At 38.1% G+C, this 19,529-nt stretch overlaps 1 protein-coding gene across 8 annotated transcripts in view; it reads right to left on the bottom strand.

Annotated features, from left to right (window-relative positions):
- The window catches only part of KIAA1217 (KIAA1217 ortholog), a 334,572-nt gene that overhangs the window by 62,253 nt on the left and 252,790 nt on the right, over positions 1 to 19,529 (bottom strand). For all 8 annotated transcript variants that reach the window (XM_088160506.1, XM_088160491.1, XM_088160497.1 and 5 more), the window contains 2 exons: positions 15,886 to 16,084; positions 11,029 to 11,122 (listed from right to left, as the gene is read on the bottom strand). In XM_088160506.1, coding sequence (XP_088016632.1) covers positions 11,029 to 11,122; positions 15,886 to 16,084 — 293 coding nt within the window. The remainder of the gene's footprint in view (positions 1 to 11,028; positions 11,123 to 15,885; positions 16,085 to 19,529) is intronic.

Here is a 19,529-nt window from a genome sequence, read left to right on the forward strand (position 1 = left end):
GGCAATAAATATTATTTCTCAGCAGAGCAATATGGAAGCACGTGCATTTTCCTCTTTCTCTGTCCTACCATTAGCACACTTATTTATGCCTAGACTTTATAACTTTTTAAATGCAGAGAACTGTGTTTGTGGCATGAAATGTTCCCTTCTTAGTTCACAGGTAATGCAGAAATATTAATAAAAAGAAGCAAGTCATATGTTGCTGATATTTTACTAACATTTAACTCATGACTTGGACTGATGACCTTAAAGATCTTTTCCAACCTAAATGACACTGTGATTCCCTGAAACAGGGAAGAGAGACAGGAGATAAAGAAGTATTATGTGGAAAGGAAATAGGGAATTCTTAGTGTAGAACTACAGAAGAAAGGAAAAAAGACAAAACAAAAAGGGAATGAGACAGTATGAAGGAGAGTAAATAGGAGTCTGTGAAAGATGAAAGAGTAATATTGGAGATGAAGTGCTGAAAAATTAATAGGGAAACAAGAAAGGAATAATACATAAAGAGGAAAAATAAAATAAGAGACTTAAGATGGGCAGAGAGGAATTGAGAAAAAGAGGAGTTAAAAAAGACTGTAGTGTATGAAGGAAAAGTCAACAAAAAATTGAATGAAAGAAAGAACAAAACAGAATAAATGGAAAAACAAACCAATGCAAATTTTCTTCAATACTAGAAAATTTTGCATTAGTTTTTGTTATTACAATGCTGTAGCCTAGCATAGTAGGCATGGTAGGGAGAGGGAGAGAGCAAGAAAGGAAGGAGAAGAGGGATGAGAAAATAGAACATCCAACATAAACTTACTTTGTTTTGTTCAATATTCTGATGCTTTGTGGATTTTTTGGTGTATGAGGTCAGAACATGAGGATGGTTTTTAGGAAAGAAGTGAGCAGAGCACTTCAGGTAAATGCCAGCTGGAGTGACCCAAAAATGCTTGAGGACATGGGCAAAGAAGATAAGACCATCACTTTCCTTTGCAATCCACTCTCATATTAAAACGAAGATATTTGAGATGCACTTTAAAGCTATAAAAGGCTTTTGAAACCCAGCACTTAGTTCAGCCATTACCACTGAAGATGTAGTTAAGGTTCCAAACAGCTTCATCTCCCTCAGACAGTGCAAGCAATAACAGCTTTCTACAAGTGAGCCCTTAATGCAGCATGTCTGAGACCCCCCATGCAGTGGGACTGTGTGCTGAGAGATAATGCTGAGCTGGCTGCTGCCCTCTGCACATGTCTGCTTGTTACTGGGGGACTACAGAAGTTCTGGTTTGATGAAACCATCACCAAGCTCTGACAAGTGATGAGACATGTCATGTGTGTGTACATGCACATGTGCACACAGCCCTTACTTCTCAGAAAACTTCTTCCCATATCAATTCCAGCGTGTTAACAATCCCCTGACCACACAGGTTTATAACCCCAAGAACATCTGCACATCAAGAGTTCTTTATCCAGCATAACGTTCAATGGCCTTTCCCACTCCTAAACTGAGGTAACCTTTTTTTTTTTTTTTTTTCCAGGCATAAAACAAGAAGCAAACAAAAAAATAAGTGGAAAGCAGTATCACACTTCTTCCCATAAAATGGTGAGCTTACATGTCTCATCCTAAATACAGCTCAAGGAATGGGTTCTGTGTTAGTCTGGTTGTACCTGTACTGAACCTGCTGTCACAGATTAACAGTCCACGAGAAAACCTTGACAACACACTGGCTGAACTCTGCTTGGAAGGGAATGGAGCATAAAGCCACTTGGAGCCTGACCCAGAGCCATCCCATGAGAGCTTCCAGTCTAGCCACACTTTAGCTTAGGCAAAGCGAGCAAAAAGATGGATGAGATGCAGCACATTTTGCATTGGCCTGTCTGAAATCACAGTGCCTCTGTGTGGAAGTTTATTTCCCCAGCAGCATTTCATCATTTGGGCTATCTCCCTGCTACCAGTCTGCATTGCTTTACTCCTGACTGGCAAGACAAACACCCAGATCAGTTAACAGGCACTCATTTCTGCCTATTTGTGCATTTAATTTCCTATGAACAAATGAAATGTGAGAGTTTAAAAAAAAAATGTTTAGATTATCCAATTAAGCATAGAGAAGTTAATAAATTTCTCATGTTTTATTTTCCTATGCTTCCTTCATGTACTATGCAGACAGAACAGTGAGTGCACTAAGAAACCTCTTGGCATTACAGCCAAGATTTTTCAGGGTGTTATCACAAATGACAAAAATATAAACACACTAAAACATAACACATTTCAATCCTAAAAAGGTCGGATTTACATAATTACATCATTGGTTTGCCAATATCCACATTTATCTCATCAGTATAGCATGGCCCACCCATCCCATAAGCCATTCAGATTGTTTGGACTGAATGTATAAAAGCTGTTACTGATCTATTTTTCTAAAGTTAACATTATGACAACCCTCATAACTAGTGCTGCATTCAAATCAATTGTTGCCTTTGCTTTCAAACCAACTACTTCTTTCTTCTGATTTTCCGCTGATGCTTTTTATGGTAGAATTTTCTGAGAACAAATAGAGTCATGTAATTCATGAAAATGCAGAAAGCATTTCCTCCTCTCTCCCCATTCTCTTTGAAGAGATGAAGGACACCATGTACATAACATAGACAACCACCATCAATGCAGGGAGCCAAACCCTTCAGACCAATCTCAATTTCAGCATTTCCTTAGGGCACCACAGAACTGATGGGGTCATCTCTTTTTTTTCCCAAAAAAGGAATAGTTTCAAAGATGTACAGTTCTGGTACAGATCAGCATTTTTATTTGGTTTAAATATGCTGTATATCAGATTTCTGCTATTTAAAAGAAAAATACTTTTAGTAACTGCACTCATAAATCAGAATAAATGCAGGCTTTCTGACTCCCTGTAATAACTCAGCTCTTATTTTTGTTCCATATTTGTATCTCTTCTCATTGCACTGAAGACAACTAAAACTGAACAAGTTGATATAGTTAAAAGAACAAAAAGAAAGTGTAACCCTTGGTCTCACATTACCAAATAACTGAGTCAAAATACAATTTCTATTACAATATACGAACTGGGTTAGAGTGTGAATAATATAGAAATATTATAAAACAGAGCTGATAGTCAAAAGACATAAGCAGCATGTTTACACCTGTTTCTTTCCATATAAGGACATAGAAAATCAGAAAAAAATAAGTTGCTGTGCTGAGTTTTGGAGTCAGCACTATTGGCAAGAGAAATGGTCATTTTTTACATTCAATTGGATTTTACATTCAATTGGGTTTTGCAATGCAAGTGTCCAAGCCACACCACAGCTCACAGCCATAAGGCTGAACAGCATTTGCAGTTGTATGTCCTTTGAAATTACAGAAGTGCTATCAGTGCATCAATTAAGAAGCTTAGATCACAAACTTCTTCCTACACTGTTTGAATCTTACTTTTTCTTTTGCTTTTACTTCCTCCTATCCCAAAAATATCCATATTGGTCAGCATGGCTGAAGTAAACAATCTAGTTTACCCAAAGGTCAAGCTATCTATAGTAAATATTAAGTGATACAGGGACTAGCCCTTTACCCACACACCCTTTCAGTCTTTTCACTTAGTCACATGGAGTTCAAATTTGCAATGATGTAAGAAAGACATATATTCAGACAAAAATAATTTCAGCATCACATCATTTCTCATGGAGTCCTATTGCGTGCTGATATATGCAACTGTCTTGCTTCTGCCAGCTGAGGCTTTTTTTAACCCCAGATCTTAACCTGTATCCAAGGAAAGATATTTTTACTGCTCATATTTTCAGAAGACTGATTAGTTTTCCAGAGCCCTTATTAGAAAAAGTACAATCCAACATGGAGAAGAATCAAGATCTTCAGATGTATAACTGTGATCTCTTAAACACCAGGTAATGGTTTATTCCTCTTTGTTAAAAGGAAGATAGGGACAGAATTAATTCTCTTTAGAATTCATAAGGCTAATGACTAATAATATATTGAAGTGAAGACTCAGTGGAAAGCAGAGATTCTGGGACACAATCATGAACTAACACATTTTGGATTTGTGAAAAACTTCCTGGAAAAGGTAAGGTCCTCTGTGACATGAAGAAGGGCCTTTTTGAAGAAGAAATATTGTTGCTAACTTCACATGGTTCTGGGAACTGTGGTAGCAAAATGTCCACTTTCAAAAAGTGATTTTTAACCCCTGGTCGAGTACACAGCTCATTTGAAAGCTACCTGGAAGTCATAAAACTTGACTGGACTTCGACTTGTGTGACTCCTGCAATTCAGATAAGCTACCTGGTTTACAAAGGAGGTATAGAAGGACCTCCTCTCCTAAGGGAGGTCACAGCCATCAGCATTTTTATCATCTATCAATGTGTTCAGGGAGCTCCAGCAACGTTTGACTCTGTCAACTAAGGAATTTCAAGTAAGCAGCCAAATTAGTGCAAACTGTTCTACTAAAAGCAAGGGGGAAAAAAAAGAGCAAAACTTCTAAAGAATTGGCACAAGGAAACATTATGTAAAAAGAGGTGGAGTAAGAATAAAACCAGAAACTAGTAGACAATAAAAAATGGGACTCAAATCCAATCCTTATGTTTTTATTCAGGGCAAGCTCTCACTGAAGGCAGCAAATTTTTTGCCTCAGAACCTCAGATGTTTGAGAGATAAAATTTCTAGTTTTAATGAAGGGCTGGAAAGATCTTCACACAAAAGAGGTAATATTTGTCTGTGGGCAACTTCATCAGCTCTCAGCAAACCTCAACGTGAAAGGCAGACCAGCTTGAATACAAGCCTGTTAGTGGGAAATAAAGAACCCTCTCCCTAAAAATTCCACTCTCTGGAAGTTTCCAGGTAACTGGTTTGTGATATGTACCATATGACACTGCTCTCAGACTAACTGGGAGATTATTGCATGGGTGTGGCAAGCTTGTGTTCCTTCGGTGGTTTTATATCAAGAACATGACACTTTCTTTCAAAGGCAGTTTCACATAAAATTAAAATCCACCTTCATTATCTGGAAATTAAAGAGACGCTAAAAAGTATCCTTTAAAATGTTGGTATAGTAATGGTATCTACAAGGTTATATTCCTTATGCATACATATATTCCCTATACATACATATAATACTATTCCTAATGGTTGTGAAACAAATAAAATACACCAAAGCAAAAAGGCATTGTATTAAAAAAAGCCACAGTGCAGTATCCATCCAACTGTTACACAGGATCTGTATCTTTAAACAAAACAGCTTTGGACTAGAAAATATTTGAGATTAATATACTGTATTATGTGTTGCTAAAATAAAAATAATATTTTTTTCCTTATAATTATATCCTTTTCTCACTAATTTAGGCTTTGCACAGCAGTAGGTACAGTATATCAAAGGACACATGAATGAAAGAGAACACGTACATTTACAGTCTTTCATCACAGACTGATTTGATGCAGGTACTTCTTGGTATCTGCAGGTCTGTAGTTGCATAAATTATTGGTAACTACTGAAAACCCACTCAAAGCAAAAGTAGTAAAATCCATATCAGCAAAAAGAAAATACAGAACATCAGAGACTTCTGTTATAAATTTTAAATTTTAGATTTCAGCAAGACTTGTAACAGCAAGTTGGAAAATAACTGTTCATGTTCAATATGTAAGTTTGAAAATAGACAAAATCTAAGAGTAGAAGTTGGTGATTTAAAGAGCAATTAAATATTTATTTTCTCACACAGCTGAAGGAAGAAGGAACAGTTTTCATTGTTCTGATTGAAATTCCCAGTTTATCTGAAAATATATTTTAGTTTGGAAAATAATAAAAAAAAGGAATTATATAGCTAGACTTCATGATTTATAAGCATCATCTTACCTTACATCTCTTGGTGAGTTCTGTTTCTAGATGACTTTGGCAGGTATTTTAATTCAGAATTAGTTTCAGCAATACGTGCCATTACATCTGCTCTTTAAAATAAACTGCTTTTTCTCTTTCCATCAGACAAAGTATGTGGCCTGAAAGAGCTGCAGCGTCTCTGCTCAAGAGATTTCAGGGACACTCAGAGGCTTTCTTTCCACTGTATGAAAGTTAAATCTGAGTAAGGAAGGCATTTTTCCTGTCCCGGAAATCAGCATAACCAAAACCAATGCTGAGCTAATGAGAAATGTTTCTTCCATGTGTTCTGTTTGGCAGACACCACAAGTCATATCAAGGAAACACGTGATGTTTATAAATACAATATGGCTTATGTTGTCATAACCTCTCAATGACAAAAAGAGCATTAGAAAAAGCAGACAGCAAAACAGCAGGAGACATGAGATTTGTATCATTTGGAAGGTCTCTATCAGATAATAGAGGTATTAGCAATTGCCCTTTCCTTTTGTTTTTTTTTTTTCGTTCTTCCCAAAAGGAAACAAAGTTTTATAGTAATAGGATCAGTAAGGTAAACACACAGCAACTTCTATAAATGCTGTCCTATAGGCATCCTAGCACTAAAATGCATTCACCCAATTTATCGCTTGAATTATTTTCCAATAAATACTTTTGTTCCAAGTACGTCTATGTAATGCAAAGAGCTCTTATTTTTTTTTAGCTGCAGTATGCAATGTAATGATAGAACCGTGGCAGCATTTGTAACTTTTGTGTTTATTGATGTTAAGATCATAAGCTATCCAATGAAAAGAAGTTAAAGATGCTGGATGTATGTTTACAGGTACCTTAAGAAAAGCTATTCTGCTTTTATTATTTCTCTATATTTTCTGCAAAGCAGCACTGAATTTCAGCCTCCTTGGAAGCCTTAAACTCTTGGCAGTTGTTGGTGGGTTTCTAGTACTTGTAGGGTATTTTTAAGTTCACACATTGTATCTAACTCTGGAGAGTTAAAATGTAAGCAGCCTGCTAACCAGTCACTGTCAGGGGAAAAATGAAAAGCTGTTGGTGTGCAATTTCAGTAATAAATGCTATTCAGCACAAGTTTACACAACTTACCAAATATTTGCCTCATTTTCCTATACAACTCATTTTAATTCCTCTCCTCTCACCCTGGCAGCCAAAACCTCCATTACTGTCAGGAACATTATCATCTTTTTGCCACTCTAACTCCCATAAAATGTGGAGTTTCTAGATACCCTGCACTGCTCCAACTCAGCTCTGACTCAACTTGCCCTAATTATTCTTTCTTGGAGAAAAAGCCTCAAAAAAAAAAAAAAAAAAAAAAATCCAAAACACCTCAAAGCATACCTCAATACAACAGCCACAACAAGCATTCTTTGGATATTCTGACCTCACCCAGCAGAGATCTTATGCAAATCAGAGAACTAAGTAAAACCAAGTAGCGTCTAGGACACTTCAAAATAGAGTGTATCCCACAGATTTTAAGGCAGGTGTATGGGAAGAAGACGACTTCCAAGGAAAAAGCAAAGTAACCACTAGTTTCTTATGAAATAAAAACTCCCTCCCAGTTCTCAAAATTGGCTGGTAGGTGAAGCCCAAAACAAACCACTACATAAGCCAACATTGTAAGTATCCAGGTGTGCCACCAGAAACACTGACTAGCTTCTATAACAGAAGGGGGAGATTGTAATTTAAATTTCTTTAGCCTTTAGCCACTCCAGAAAAGGAGGGCGTAGAGAATGAGGACAGAAAATTTGCTATGCACATTCAGTGGGGGAATCACTTCAGCTCAATAGCCTGTTGCAGATTTACATTTTGGGAAAGGAAAAATAAAAAAGGAAGAACACAAGCACAAATATTCAGTGAGACAGCACTATGTGGCTACTTCCTGCTTGGCAGACCTGTCAAACAGACCAGGCTCCTGGAGATGGAAAGGGCCAATACCAGTAAGCAAGTGAGGCACTCAGAAGGATTTCAAGAAAAACTTATCTTTAGAACTTGCTTGGACCCTCAGCCAATTCCCTTTTCTCAAACACAACCCACTCAGAGAAAAAGCAAGAAGCAAAGAAGAGCAGGAAAATCAGAATTAATGGACACAAAAACTGAATGGTTCAATAGAAGATCTGAAAGTTACAGATCCCACATTCCTCTTGGACATTTTGAGTCTTCTTGTCCATGTGGGTAATACTTAATACTTTAAGTGTTACTGCCAATTCATATACAGGTCTCACATCTGTTTGGTAGTTAAAACAGGTGTTCAACCTGGCAGCTAACATTATTTTCTTAGATTATTTTAAGCCACATACATGGAAATTATTACAAAGCACACGAATAGAAGCCTGAATGTCATCAAACGTGGGGGTATACATTCCAAAGAGACAAGAAGACAAACAGTAGAAAAATCTGTAAAGGGAAAACTTTCCCAATCATCAAGAAAATAAAGCTTTAACTCACAGATGACAGGAGATACAACCATACTCAGAGTATAACCATGGAAAAATATGCTTATAATGACGAATTCATGATATTCTAAACACTGTTTTTCAATGATCTGACAAACAGCTGCTTTTCAGTAGGTATTTTGAAACAGTTAAACATGATGCCAAGCACATGCTCCCTCCTTCTCACTGCAGTGAATTTAGCACTCATATATCACATGAAATTGATGAACATCAATTTGCCTAATGCAAAGATATGCAAATGTAAAAGGAGAGATTAGAAGCAAAGGTTCTTCTACAATCTTATGGTTACTCTCCAATAGCAGTATATAAAATGTACATGTTTTTCACTTAGAACCCTCACATTTCCCCCTCCTTTACTCTGGTTTGCTAAGGAAAGAGGGATAAATAGTCCATCTAGCTATTGGTGTTTTTTTTTCTACTGAACTAATAACCTGTAAATCCCCAGGCAAATTTCAACCAGATTTAGCCAATGAGTAGAAACCATAAGATTACTATGGCCCTATAAATTTTGCCACATTAGTGATTTGACAGAAGTTCCTACTGTACTTCTGCCAAAGAGAGGAACAGTTGCAGTGTGGGGTCCAGCTTTTTAGACTCTAGAGGATGAACACTGGAGAGTGTTACTACTTTGGGAAAAGCCTCAGTAATGACCTGAGTATTGCTGCATAAGGAAGAACCCAACCAAAAGACACACATCCTTAGAAAAACAGGCTTCAGTATTTCTGAGCTCAAGAAATCACTTGTTTCAATGCTCATAACTTTGATGTGCAGAAGTTCACACAGATCAAAGAGAAGACTTTTAGCATGTTTCTCCACAAAGCCCCTGTGTACATCTTGGCTCTGACTTCACCTCTCAGACCAGAAAGACAACAAATCTGCCAATGCAATTTTCCCAAATGAGAAAATAGCTCTTTTGCTGGATACACAGAATTTCAAAATTGTGTCATTGCATTTCTGTAAAGTAAAACACAGTATTCTGCCACGAAAACACCACCTCTGCAAAGGTCATCACTGTGTCACCATTATTTTTCAGTCATGGCCACAAGGTGCAAACTCAGATATAATCAGGAGATTTTGAGTGTGCATATCTGTTGTACAACATAGGAGTTCAAAATAAGCAATTCAAGTAATTGCAGTTTTTGCACAGAGGCAGCACCTGTATTCAAAACAACTCTGCTAGGCAGCAAATGCCTGGAAGAGGGCCAAACAAGTAATTTTTACTTTCAAATATATGTAGTTAACTACAATTGTACCTTCAAACAGGCCTAGAACACACAAATAAAGCCATAGTATATACCTTCAGCAGCCACTGTACACGGAACAAGAACAGTATAACTTAACTTTATAAAGCCACAGTTTACAAGCATTAATGTCAAAATGCACAGTGCCAGTATGTCATGCCTTTGAATATGAATGAGATGTATGGGATACATCCAGTTACTGCCACAGGAATAAAACTAGAACAGAAGAATTTCAGGATGTTACAGAATACACAAAAAACTATCACATCTTCCCTTTGAAGTACATCCATTTCCTTTCTCATGTTGTGTGTGCAGCAGTGTGAAAAATCAAGTAATTAGATTTCTGACCTATCCAAAGGACCATTTCATAATTGAAGTGCATAAATTAGAGGTGGTTGATAATAGTGCCTGTTAATAAACTATTTCAATCTCTCTAAAATATTGTGGCCTTAAACTGTTGAAACACAAGAAGTACTTACACAAAATATTAGTAATAAAGCAGTGAGACATGCTCAGAATTGGTAATGAAACCAAGAAGCAAATGCACAGTTAAGGAAATCACAGGAAATTTTCTGCACCGTTGAATCAGCTCTGGGACGCACAAAAAGCCACAAAGCAGGTAGGACAGTGGTGGCATTCTCTTCTGGCCCCATGGAGTGAAACAGGTTGTATGTTTCCTGTGGACAGACCTAGGATGGGTGGCGAGGAGATGAGGTTGTGTAATCTCAGCACCAGCACCCTCTACTGCAGCACCAGCCGCAGGTAACGCGGGGGAAGAGGGGCCCCAGTGCTGCATCTCCTGCCCCCTGGGCACCGGGCTGGGAGGCAGCAGTGCTGCCAAGGACAGACACAGTGAGAGAGAGAAACCTAATGTTTCAAATGCCTTCTCTCTAGTTTCCTAATATAAAATGTTCACCTGAAAATACAAATATACTCCTTTATATACATATATATCTATCCTTTTTCAGTGCAGGTAGAAAATTTTAGAAAAAGACAAAACTATTTATACCACAATGGCTATTTATCAGAATTTCCTATCCAAAACCCTCATTTCCAAAAAGTTTCAGTAGACTTGAAGTGAGGCACAGCTGCTCAGCCACTAGAAACCAATCCCTGCTGAAACTCTGCTTGCCATACTTCACTGTAAAGGGTTTGGAAACACAGAATAGGAAGCTGTAAAAACTCTGAGTACTGTCTGTGTCACAAAATACATAATTAAAGGCTATGTTTTGCTTCACACGCTTTTCTGCATTTAAACAAGATCAAAAAAATAGTTAATGCCCAGGGCAAATAATTGGAAAAATAAAAGCACTTAAACCACATTACAACAAGCATTATTTATTCCCTTTTCTGTACACCCCTGATTTTCTGAATTTCTATGTACATATTACATATCAGAGTTTAAACATTTAGCAGAAAAGCTGAAGGAAAAAAGAATATAAATGCAGCATTAGTACTTACCCTTATATCTCCATTTACTGCTCTGGAAGTGTGATTAAATGCATGTGCAGGGTCTTTGTTGTAAACTTTAAGGAAAGATCGGTCTTGAATATTCCTGGAATTAAAGAATCAGCAATGACAACAGATGAAAGCAGTTTTATTTACTTCGTTGCCTGAAAGTTTCAGGTAACAGACAAACATAGTAGGTCTGCAGTCGATCTATAACAAAAATGTAAACGCCATAACTAAGACACACACAAACAAACAAAAGCCTACTTTGATTCTCTTTCCCATGGGAAGTATCACTCTTTCACTAGAACTCCACACCCTTAAAAATTAGATAGTGTTAAGTTTCTTTCAAGATCCTGCCATAGAGTGAAAACACTTTGAAGACAATAGAACTTCAACATTTACACAGCACTCAAAAAGGATTTAGTTAATATTTACATGTCTTATTGTGCATTCAGCCCACATAAATTTTTGCTATTCTAAGAAGCAAGAATATCAAAAGAAAAGCAGTCTTTCTAACTGTAATTATTCTTGAGGAAATTTTAATTATCAGCTTGTTCACAAAGCTGAAAAAAAATCCACAAAAGCTAAAAATTCAGTGGTAGATAAATTCTTCGTCTAAACGTTATCTATAATAAAGGCAGTTTTTCAAAGGGAAAAAGTATTGCAGAAAATAATTAGTAACAATTTTGATGAAAGCTTACACAGAAACAGTTTAGATGAAAAACCCTACAAAAATACTTTTGTTTTATTCAGACTCTGCACTTTGTCTTTGACTAGTTAATTTTTTAACTACTACATTTAGGAAAGAGATTACAGTTTTTAATTTTGTTTCAAGACCTACCTTCCAATAATTTTATGGCTTTGACACTTGCCCTGAGCTCTGCTGATTTCTGGTTCAGATTTAATCAGTAGCAAAGCCTCCAATCTATGCTCATTTACATCCTTTCGAAGCTGTGATTCTTTTCATTTCTCTGTAGTGATCTCTAGAGAATTTACTTACACATGTGACTGAATTCCTTTCCTCCAGGTGCAGCTACAAGTCTAGTGAGCTGATCTTAATCACTTGGATTATAATTTAAAAATGAAGGGAAGGATTGTTGGGCAGGTCCAATTTCTTTCTTACAATGTCATATTACAACCAGTGATTGCTTTGAATGGGGAGCTAGTCAGAACTTGTGTTGCTGTTGTAGATGTCAAGTAGTTATTAAAGAAACCCCGCAGCTCAAGAGACAGATCAGTGTCTTGTGTTTAAGAACTGGAGGGCTGATGAGAAGTTTAGTATTTATGAGTGTTTACTTGTAGACTGCATAGGAAAATAGCTACCTTGAGGCAAGTTCAAGATCTTCAATTATTTACAGTAACATAAACTGTTTTCCATCTTGCAAATGTGACCCTTTTGCTTTGAGCCCTGCACTGGGAGTCTCAGTTACCACTGTCTTGATACAAAGCAAGCTCTCTCATCTTCTGTTCCAGAAATGCCATATTATTCCTTTAAATCCACTTCATCTGTTGTCTTTGCAGTCTGATGGCTATGAGATGGTAACTCAAAAACTGGAGTTTTTTAAAAGGCATTTTCCATAAATATTTCTTGTAGAAACATGACACTTTACAGTAAAACATTGCTGCAAGGCAAAGCACCAAAACACTAGGCATTTGATCTCTGATATGAATATATTTCACCTCATGTTGCTATTCTGAGATAAACATTACTGATAAAAGGTATATATTACTGTACTTTTATTATTACTATAATTTGCATTATGGTAGCTCCCAGATGCTCTTGGCATGTTCAAAGGCCTCACTGATCTGTGTGTGCTGTGTAAACACCCCAGGAAGACAACTCTTCCCCAACTTACAAGGTGAAGAGATGTTACAAAAGACAATAGGATAGCTGCAGGAAGATAAGGGAACAAAAAGAACTCAGAAGATCATAGTCTCTCCATCCAGAGGAGACTAAACAAATCCTGGAACCAGGGGCATGCTCTGAGTAGGCAGTGCAACAGAGAGAGTGGGAAGGAGACCAAGGCAGTGGTTTTGCAGATGTCTGTGGAGGACACCTTCCAAGCACGTTAGAGGGCTGCCTGAGAGAGGGAAGGCACCTGTTTGAAAATTAAAGACATGGAATCCAAACTGGCATTATTCACCAAGTGGAAGCAGATGGTACTTGGTACTCAACAAGAAATGAAAAGTAGCATTGAAGTGGGCTTGGAGGAGCCCTCATAATGAAGACAAGTGGCTTAATGAGATGGAGAAGATACAGTCAGAGGAAAGTGAAAAATAAATGCATGCAGAACAGTCTGCTTGTCAAACTAGGAGAATGATCATTGTTGCTTCATTTGAATAGGTAAGAGCAAGCAAGATTATCTATTACCTGTGCCAACTGCCAAGAAAAGACAATTACAGCAGTTGCTATTAAAAAATTGAAGAATTACACGAGTGTTTTTTCTCTGTGTGATGGGAAATGAAAGGCTGTAGAATATGGATGTTCTGGAGCAAAAATCTGAAGCCTACACTAGATGCAGAACCCTGAACCACTTTAAGAAAAAGACTGGATATAAGTAGAAAGACAGGGCTTTGTCCCCAGTGATAAAAAAAAAAAATAAAAATAAGGGAGAAAAAGAAAAAGAGAAAAATAAGAAGGAAAAAAAAAACAAAAAAGGAGAAGAAAAAGAAGAGGAAAAAGAAGACAAAAAATAAAAAGACAGAGAAGAAGAAGATAAAGAAGGAAAAAGGAGGGAAAAGGGAAAGAAGAAAAAAAGAAGAAGAGGAAAAATTAGAGGAAAAGGAAAAGGAAAAGGAAAAGGAAAAGGAAAAGGAAAAGGAAAAGGAAAAGGAAAAGGAAAAGGAAAAGGAAAAGGAAAAGGAAAAGGAAAAGGAAAAGGAAAAGGAAAAGGAAAAGGAAAAGGAAAAGGAAAAGGAAAAGGAAGAGAAGGAGTGACAGCCTAATGCAAGGCACAGAAGAACATGGAGCAGCCTCTGAGGAAGATGGAGAGTTTAAAGACCTGACTGAAACTCCCTTGTTTAAGGGAAAGAAAGAGGATTGAAGGAAGACTTGGCAAACAAAGGAGAGAAAAAGGATGCTTCATCTGTTCTCTGAGGGCAACACGACAAGATCTTGTAAAGAGTAAGGCACAGAAATGGAGAAATGGTTGTGGAAATTATTCAAAGGTGGTGGAAATTATTCAAAGGTGGTGAAAATGCAGCTGGTAATGCATGTTATGGACTCCATTAACCTGGTATTGCTGAGGTTTCCTAAGTGAGAAGGCTGGTAGAACTGAAGGAAGGAATTTTATTACAGAGGAAGTCAGCTGGGTTGTGGGATTTCCTCTAGAAATGCCCTACAATACAAGCATAGGAACAGAGGAAGCAGATGTTGGGGTTGAGCCAGGCCTGAGGCTGGCAGAGTGGAACAATACCTGCAATGGGAACAAGTGAAAAAAAGGAGGAGTGGCATTGGGATAATCAACAACTGCATTCTCAAGGGCATGAAGTCATAAACTGTTAGTCTGAAACTCAAGGGAAGATGGAGGGATAAAGGGAGAGAGAAGGAGCCAATGGGCTAGATGATGGTTGGCAATAATGCACTTGGCAACAGAGATGTAGTAACCCCTATCATAATTCAATCAGTTCATCTGATCTTGTGAATAAACTGTTTGATGTATAAGAAACTTGGGTACACGTTGAAAGATGATGATGTTTGATGAAAAAAATCAGATGGGTCTTCATACAGGCATTACAGTGGCCAAACAGGGGTGTGGAAGTCTGCAAAGCAAGTAAGATTAAAAGAAACTGAAATCTAAGAGACTAGCTAATGATGAGACACTGGACAGACAGCCTGAGGAAAGCGAGACAGGTGAGAAAATGGAGCATGGTGCTGTTCAAGGATTAAGAACAGGAATGGGGGAATTGGATGTGAAAGGGCTATAAAAGCTCCAACTTGCTCTTTTAACTACAGCATGATAAGGAAGAACACCATAGCCACAGGATCTCCAGAAGAAACAAGGCAGCAGTGGGCAGTACACTTCTCTTGCATCACAGAATTTTCCTGCATTAGTGGCAGACTAGCAGAGAGCAAACAGCTTTTCTGCTTTCTCCTTCATTTTCTTATGCTCCTCATTTTTATCACAGTTTATTTATAAAGTGTAACATGTCTGAGGTGTATCTGAGAGCTTTATTTAGCTTGATTTGGGACTTTATAGGGACCCTGAGACCCTGGAACTTCTGCTGAAGAAACCTGGTTAATTAAGAAGCTGCACCTCCACAAAATAAAGGATAGAAAGGTGAACCATTTATTGATCAAGCTCTGAATTAGTGAAGGGAAGTGACTGCATCAGTTGCTGCATCCTGACATATAACAGGAGGGTGGTGGGGCTGCAGCAGTGGTCACCAGTGCCACAGAACTCTGGCTGTGTTGGATGGTTCAGCTGGCACTGTTGTGAGGACATCAGTGCCATTCATGTTTGTTACTTCAGGCTCACGAGATCAGGCTTTGCACTCCCAGCAAAGAAACAACCCAGCTTTTCTGTAAATGTTTATTCTGCATTCTGTATTTTAAATGATTTTGTCTCTGTTAAAATTCAATAAACATATTAAATATGTGAACCTTTGTATATTATACAAATATTTCAACAAGGCATGCCATTCATCCGTGGCTTGTGCAATGGATATTGCACCTACAGCTGAAGGCATTGTCAGACCAGACCTCCTGGATTACTCAGATACCACTGAACATGCCTTCATGTGTCAGGCAACTCTGTCAGATACTTATCAACCCCATTCCTTTCTATTCTGTAAGTGCACAACAAAAAAAAAAACACAAAAAACCCCCAACCCCACGAAACCAGCAGCAATAATTCCATGCCTTACCTCACATCACACAATTCATAGTATATGTTTCTGCTCTCATCCTTGATGTAAATGGCGACACTGGGTGATTCCAGCATTTTCATTGTCAGCTGCTGGGGGAAGGCACTTACAAAAAGGGCACGAATTGTGTCTGTGCTTGTGATTTCATTCGGCATCCTCAACTGCTTTGTTTCATCTCCATACTGAAGATATAATACACCTGCAAGTAAATGTAATAGGAAGTTACATATTCTGAAACACACAGCAATGATCTGGTTCCAAAGTCTATGTGGAACACAGACGAGGCCCATAATGAAAGGAGAAAAACCAGCTCACACTCTTTAAAAAATAAAGCACATATGTAATTTTCCTTTTCAACAGACTATTGGAATAGAGCATAGAACAATGACGTGGTACAGCCTTGATAAATGTGCCAGTTCCAGTACTGAGATGCCTCTTACAGTCCTTCAGTTAGGTAAATCAAAAGTTTACCTTATGAATCCTAATGGAAGATCTCAAACACACCAAGTTTGCTCTGTATTGGAAGTGGGTAAATCAAAAGGTACTTTTAAAAAAAGTATCTGAGAAAGAAATTTATCCTTCTATAGTACCAAGCTTTCCTTATACATAACCTCACACTCATCAATAAAAACAAGATTTTCATTTTAGCGCAAGGAATTTTATATTCACAGTTCAATTTGCTGGCATTATACAGCATAAATCCTCAGGTGAAACTCCTGCCAGGAGTAAAACTGAGGTACCCCACAAAAAAACAAGAGCAATTTTGGAATCTTTCAGTTTCACAGCAGTGTTAATAATCGTGCTTAGTACTCAGGGAGAAACATAAGTAATCTCAGATGCTGAATTGCAAAATATGGACATTCTTATTCACTCGAGACAGAACACCTTTCTGATACAGCTATTTTCAGGGAATGGGAGGCTGTGATATGCTCAATAATGGAAAGAAACATGAATAATACAGACCAGGGACTGAGGGAAGGGATATGAAGTATAATTTTCATGATGCCTGTATTGGCCCTGCCAGGCTATGCTGACTCCTGTACAAGCAGCAGGTGCCTGTACTCCACTGGCCAGTACTGCATGAGTGTGGCTCATGGGCATTGCTACAGCCCAGTTCCATGCCACTGCGACCTCCAAAGCCCTCCAAGGACTAAAGCACTCACAAAGACCCATCTCAATCAACAGAAGAAATCAGTCTGGACTTGATGGTGTTGATTAGTTCTCACCATGCTGGGTCTGGCTCCTAAAGAAAACCAAAAGATCTTCCCATGAGCATCTCCAGTGTGGGTAGGTTTATAAGGACCTGCAGAGCAGGAAACAAGCTGCCACAGGACTGCAACTAAACTAAGCAATTTCCGGGGATATACAGCACTAGGGAGTAGATTCACAAGCAAGTGTTCAGATGAATGACTTTGGATACAAGGAAATGGGCAACTGGTAAGCCCAGTTGAGTGCACTGTGGTGTTTTTGAGCCATCCCAGGTGTCTCTGTACAACACTGCATTGTCCCAGCAGGAAACACCTTTACTGTCTTGCTGTCTGTACGAGATGGAGCAAGTATAGCTTCCACAGTGGTGTAAAAAGATCACAGAATCACAGAATGGCTGAGGTTGAAAGGCACCTCTGGAGGTCATCTGGTCCACTCCCACCCCTCTCAGTCACTTGCACAGGACCATGTCCAGACAGTTCTGTGTGTCTTACAGGATGGAGACTCCACAGCCTTTTTGGGAAACTTGTGTCAGTGCTTGGTCAATCTCACAGTGGAGAAAGGTTTCCTGATATTAGGGGGAATCTCATATGTTTCATTTGGTGATTATTGTCCTTGGCCTTCTCACTGGGCATGAATGAAGACAGCCTGGCTCTTCTTTGCCCCCTCCCTTCAGGTTCTTTTGTAGATTGATGACATCGCTGCCCTTGAGCCTTCTCCTCTCCAGGATGAACAGTCCCAGCTCTCTCAACCTGTCAGAGCAAACAGGCTCCAAACAAGTTAATAATCCCTGTGACTCTCTACTGGATTCTGTCTAATCTTGGGAAGATGCTGTGCTGCCATGCCTTTGCATCAATGAATAATTAACACAGGTGGGCTAAAGCCTGGCAGAGCATTTTACACAAGCTGAATCCACCTCAGCAGTTGCAGTGTAGATGCACTGTAATGTTGCTCTCCCATGACCAATACAGTCAGGAGGGCTGGGAACACAAGGCCCTCATTGCAGTTGCCATCAGTCATCAGCAAATCTCAGCAAATCACAAAATGTAGATGGTAAGTCAGAGAGTCACTTGAAAGTCATCAGCAACAGAACGGGCAGTTTATAGTGAGGAGATACAAACACTGAGCAAAAGCAGTGGGAAAAGCTGAGGTCCTAGAATACAAAGGCAATTAATGAAGGCATTTCAAGCTAAGATGACCCCTGTCTCCCCTCAGTCTTTAATATTTTTGTCCCTATGTTGTCCATAATTGCTGTAAAGGAAGGCAGAAACAGCCAGATGCTCCTACAATCAGTGGGTAGATAATTGTGCTTGCACAAACAGAAGGAAGATATTAGCTTTCCTGAATACTAAACAGACTACTCAGCATTACCTAACTATTATTTAATATTAGGCTGCTTTTATAAAACAGAGCTGTTAACTTAATCTTCGTATTATTATCAAGAGCTGATACCTCTTTCTTCATTAATAATGCAATCAAACCCCATATGAATCCTACCACAAATTTCCATTTTCCTTTGTCTGGAAAAACTTTTTCAGACTGAAATTAAACTAGTTTTCTTTCAAAGACTGAGAGGAGTCTTCCCATGACTTTTATTTCTAATGCCAATATTTAATGAGCTATTAAACTATTTTTCTCTTTTTTGTTATAATTTGAGACATCACGTACTTCTTTATGTTCCTCTAGGTAAAACTATCTTTTTAGTGCTCAAATATTCTATGCAGCTAAAACATTCTTTAGGATTCAGAAACTAACTACATTTGTAAAAAAATTAAACAAGTTAATGATTGCATTTATTTCACTTTACCAAGATATGCAAAGAAATACTAATTTCTGACGATAGCTTTCAGTTCTTATGACGAACATAAGGAACCTTCAGTGTTTTGGCATTTAAACTTTCTTGGATTTAGTGGCAAAAAATATATATTTTTTTTTTGGTCTAAAAGACAGGCTTTGCGTATGAGCTTTGCAGTTGGGTGTGACTCTCTTTTCTGCCCGGTTTAAAAGTTAGTGCAAAATTTAGAAATGCTAGTTTTGCATTTCAGACCATTAAAACCACACTCAGTATTGAGCTACTGAAACCATTAACACAGAGTAAGTGGCAGAGTTGAAAAATCTTCCTTACACACAAGTCGAAATCATTGCAGAACAGTCTTGATTCTGCCTGTGTTTCAATGCTCCCACAAAATCCTGATCCAAAGCAAAATCACAGTTGTCTTGAGTCCCGAATTTTCAAAGCAAATATGCATATTATGCCTTAAAACAGCTTAAACATACAACTTGGAGAAATATTTTGGCCCCAATCTCACTCGAGAGAGAAAAGATATTTTCAAATGCATAATAAATTCTTTTTTTCTTTATTCTCCTTTAAATCACATGCCCTTAACAAAAACCTACTGCCTTTCCTCTTGAGTTGTCTGATCCATATCATTATACAG

Source organism: Sturnus vulgaris, chromosome 1 (assembly GCF_052056855.1).
Source record: "Sturnus vulgaris isolate bStuVul1 chromosome 1, bStuVul1.hap1, whole genome shotgun sequence".
In the NCBI taxonomy this organism is placed as follows: Eukaryota; Metazoa; Chordata; class Aves; order Passeriformes; family Sturnidae; genus Sturnus; species Sturnus vulgaris.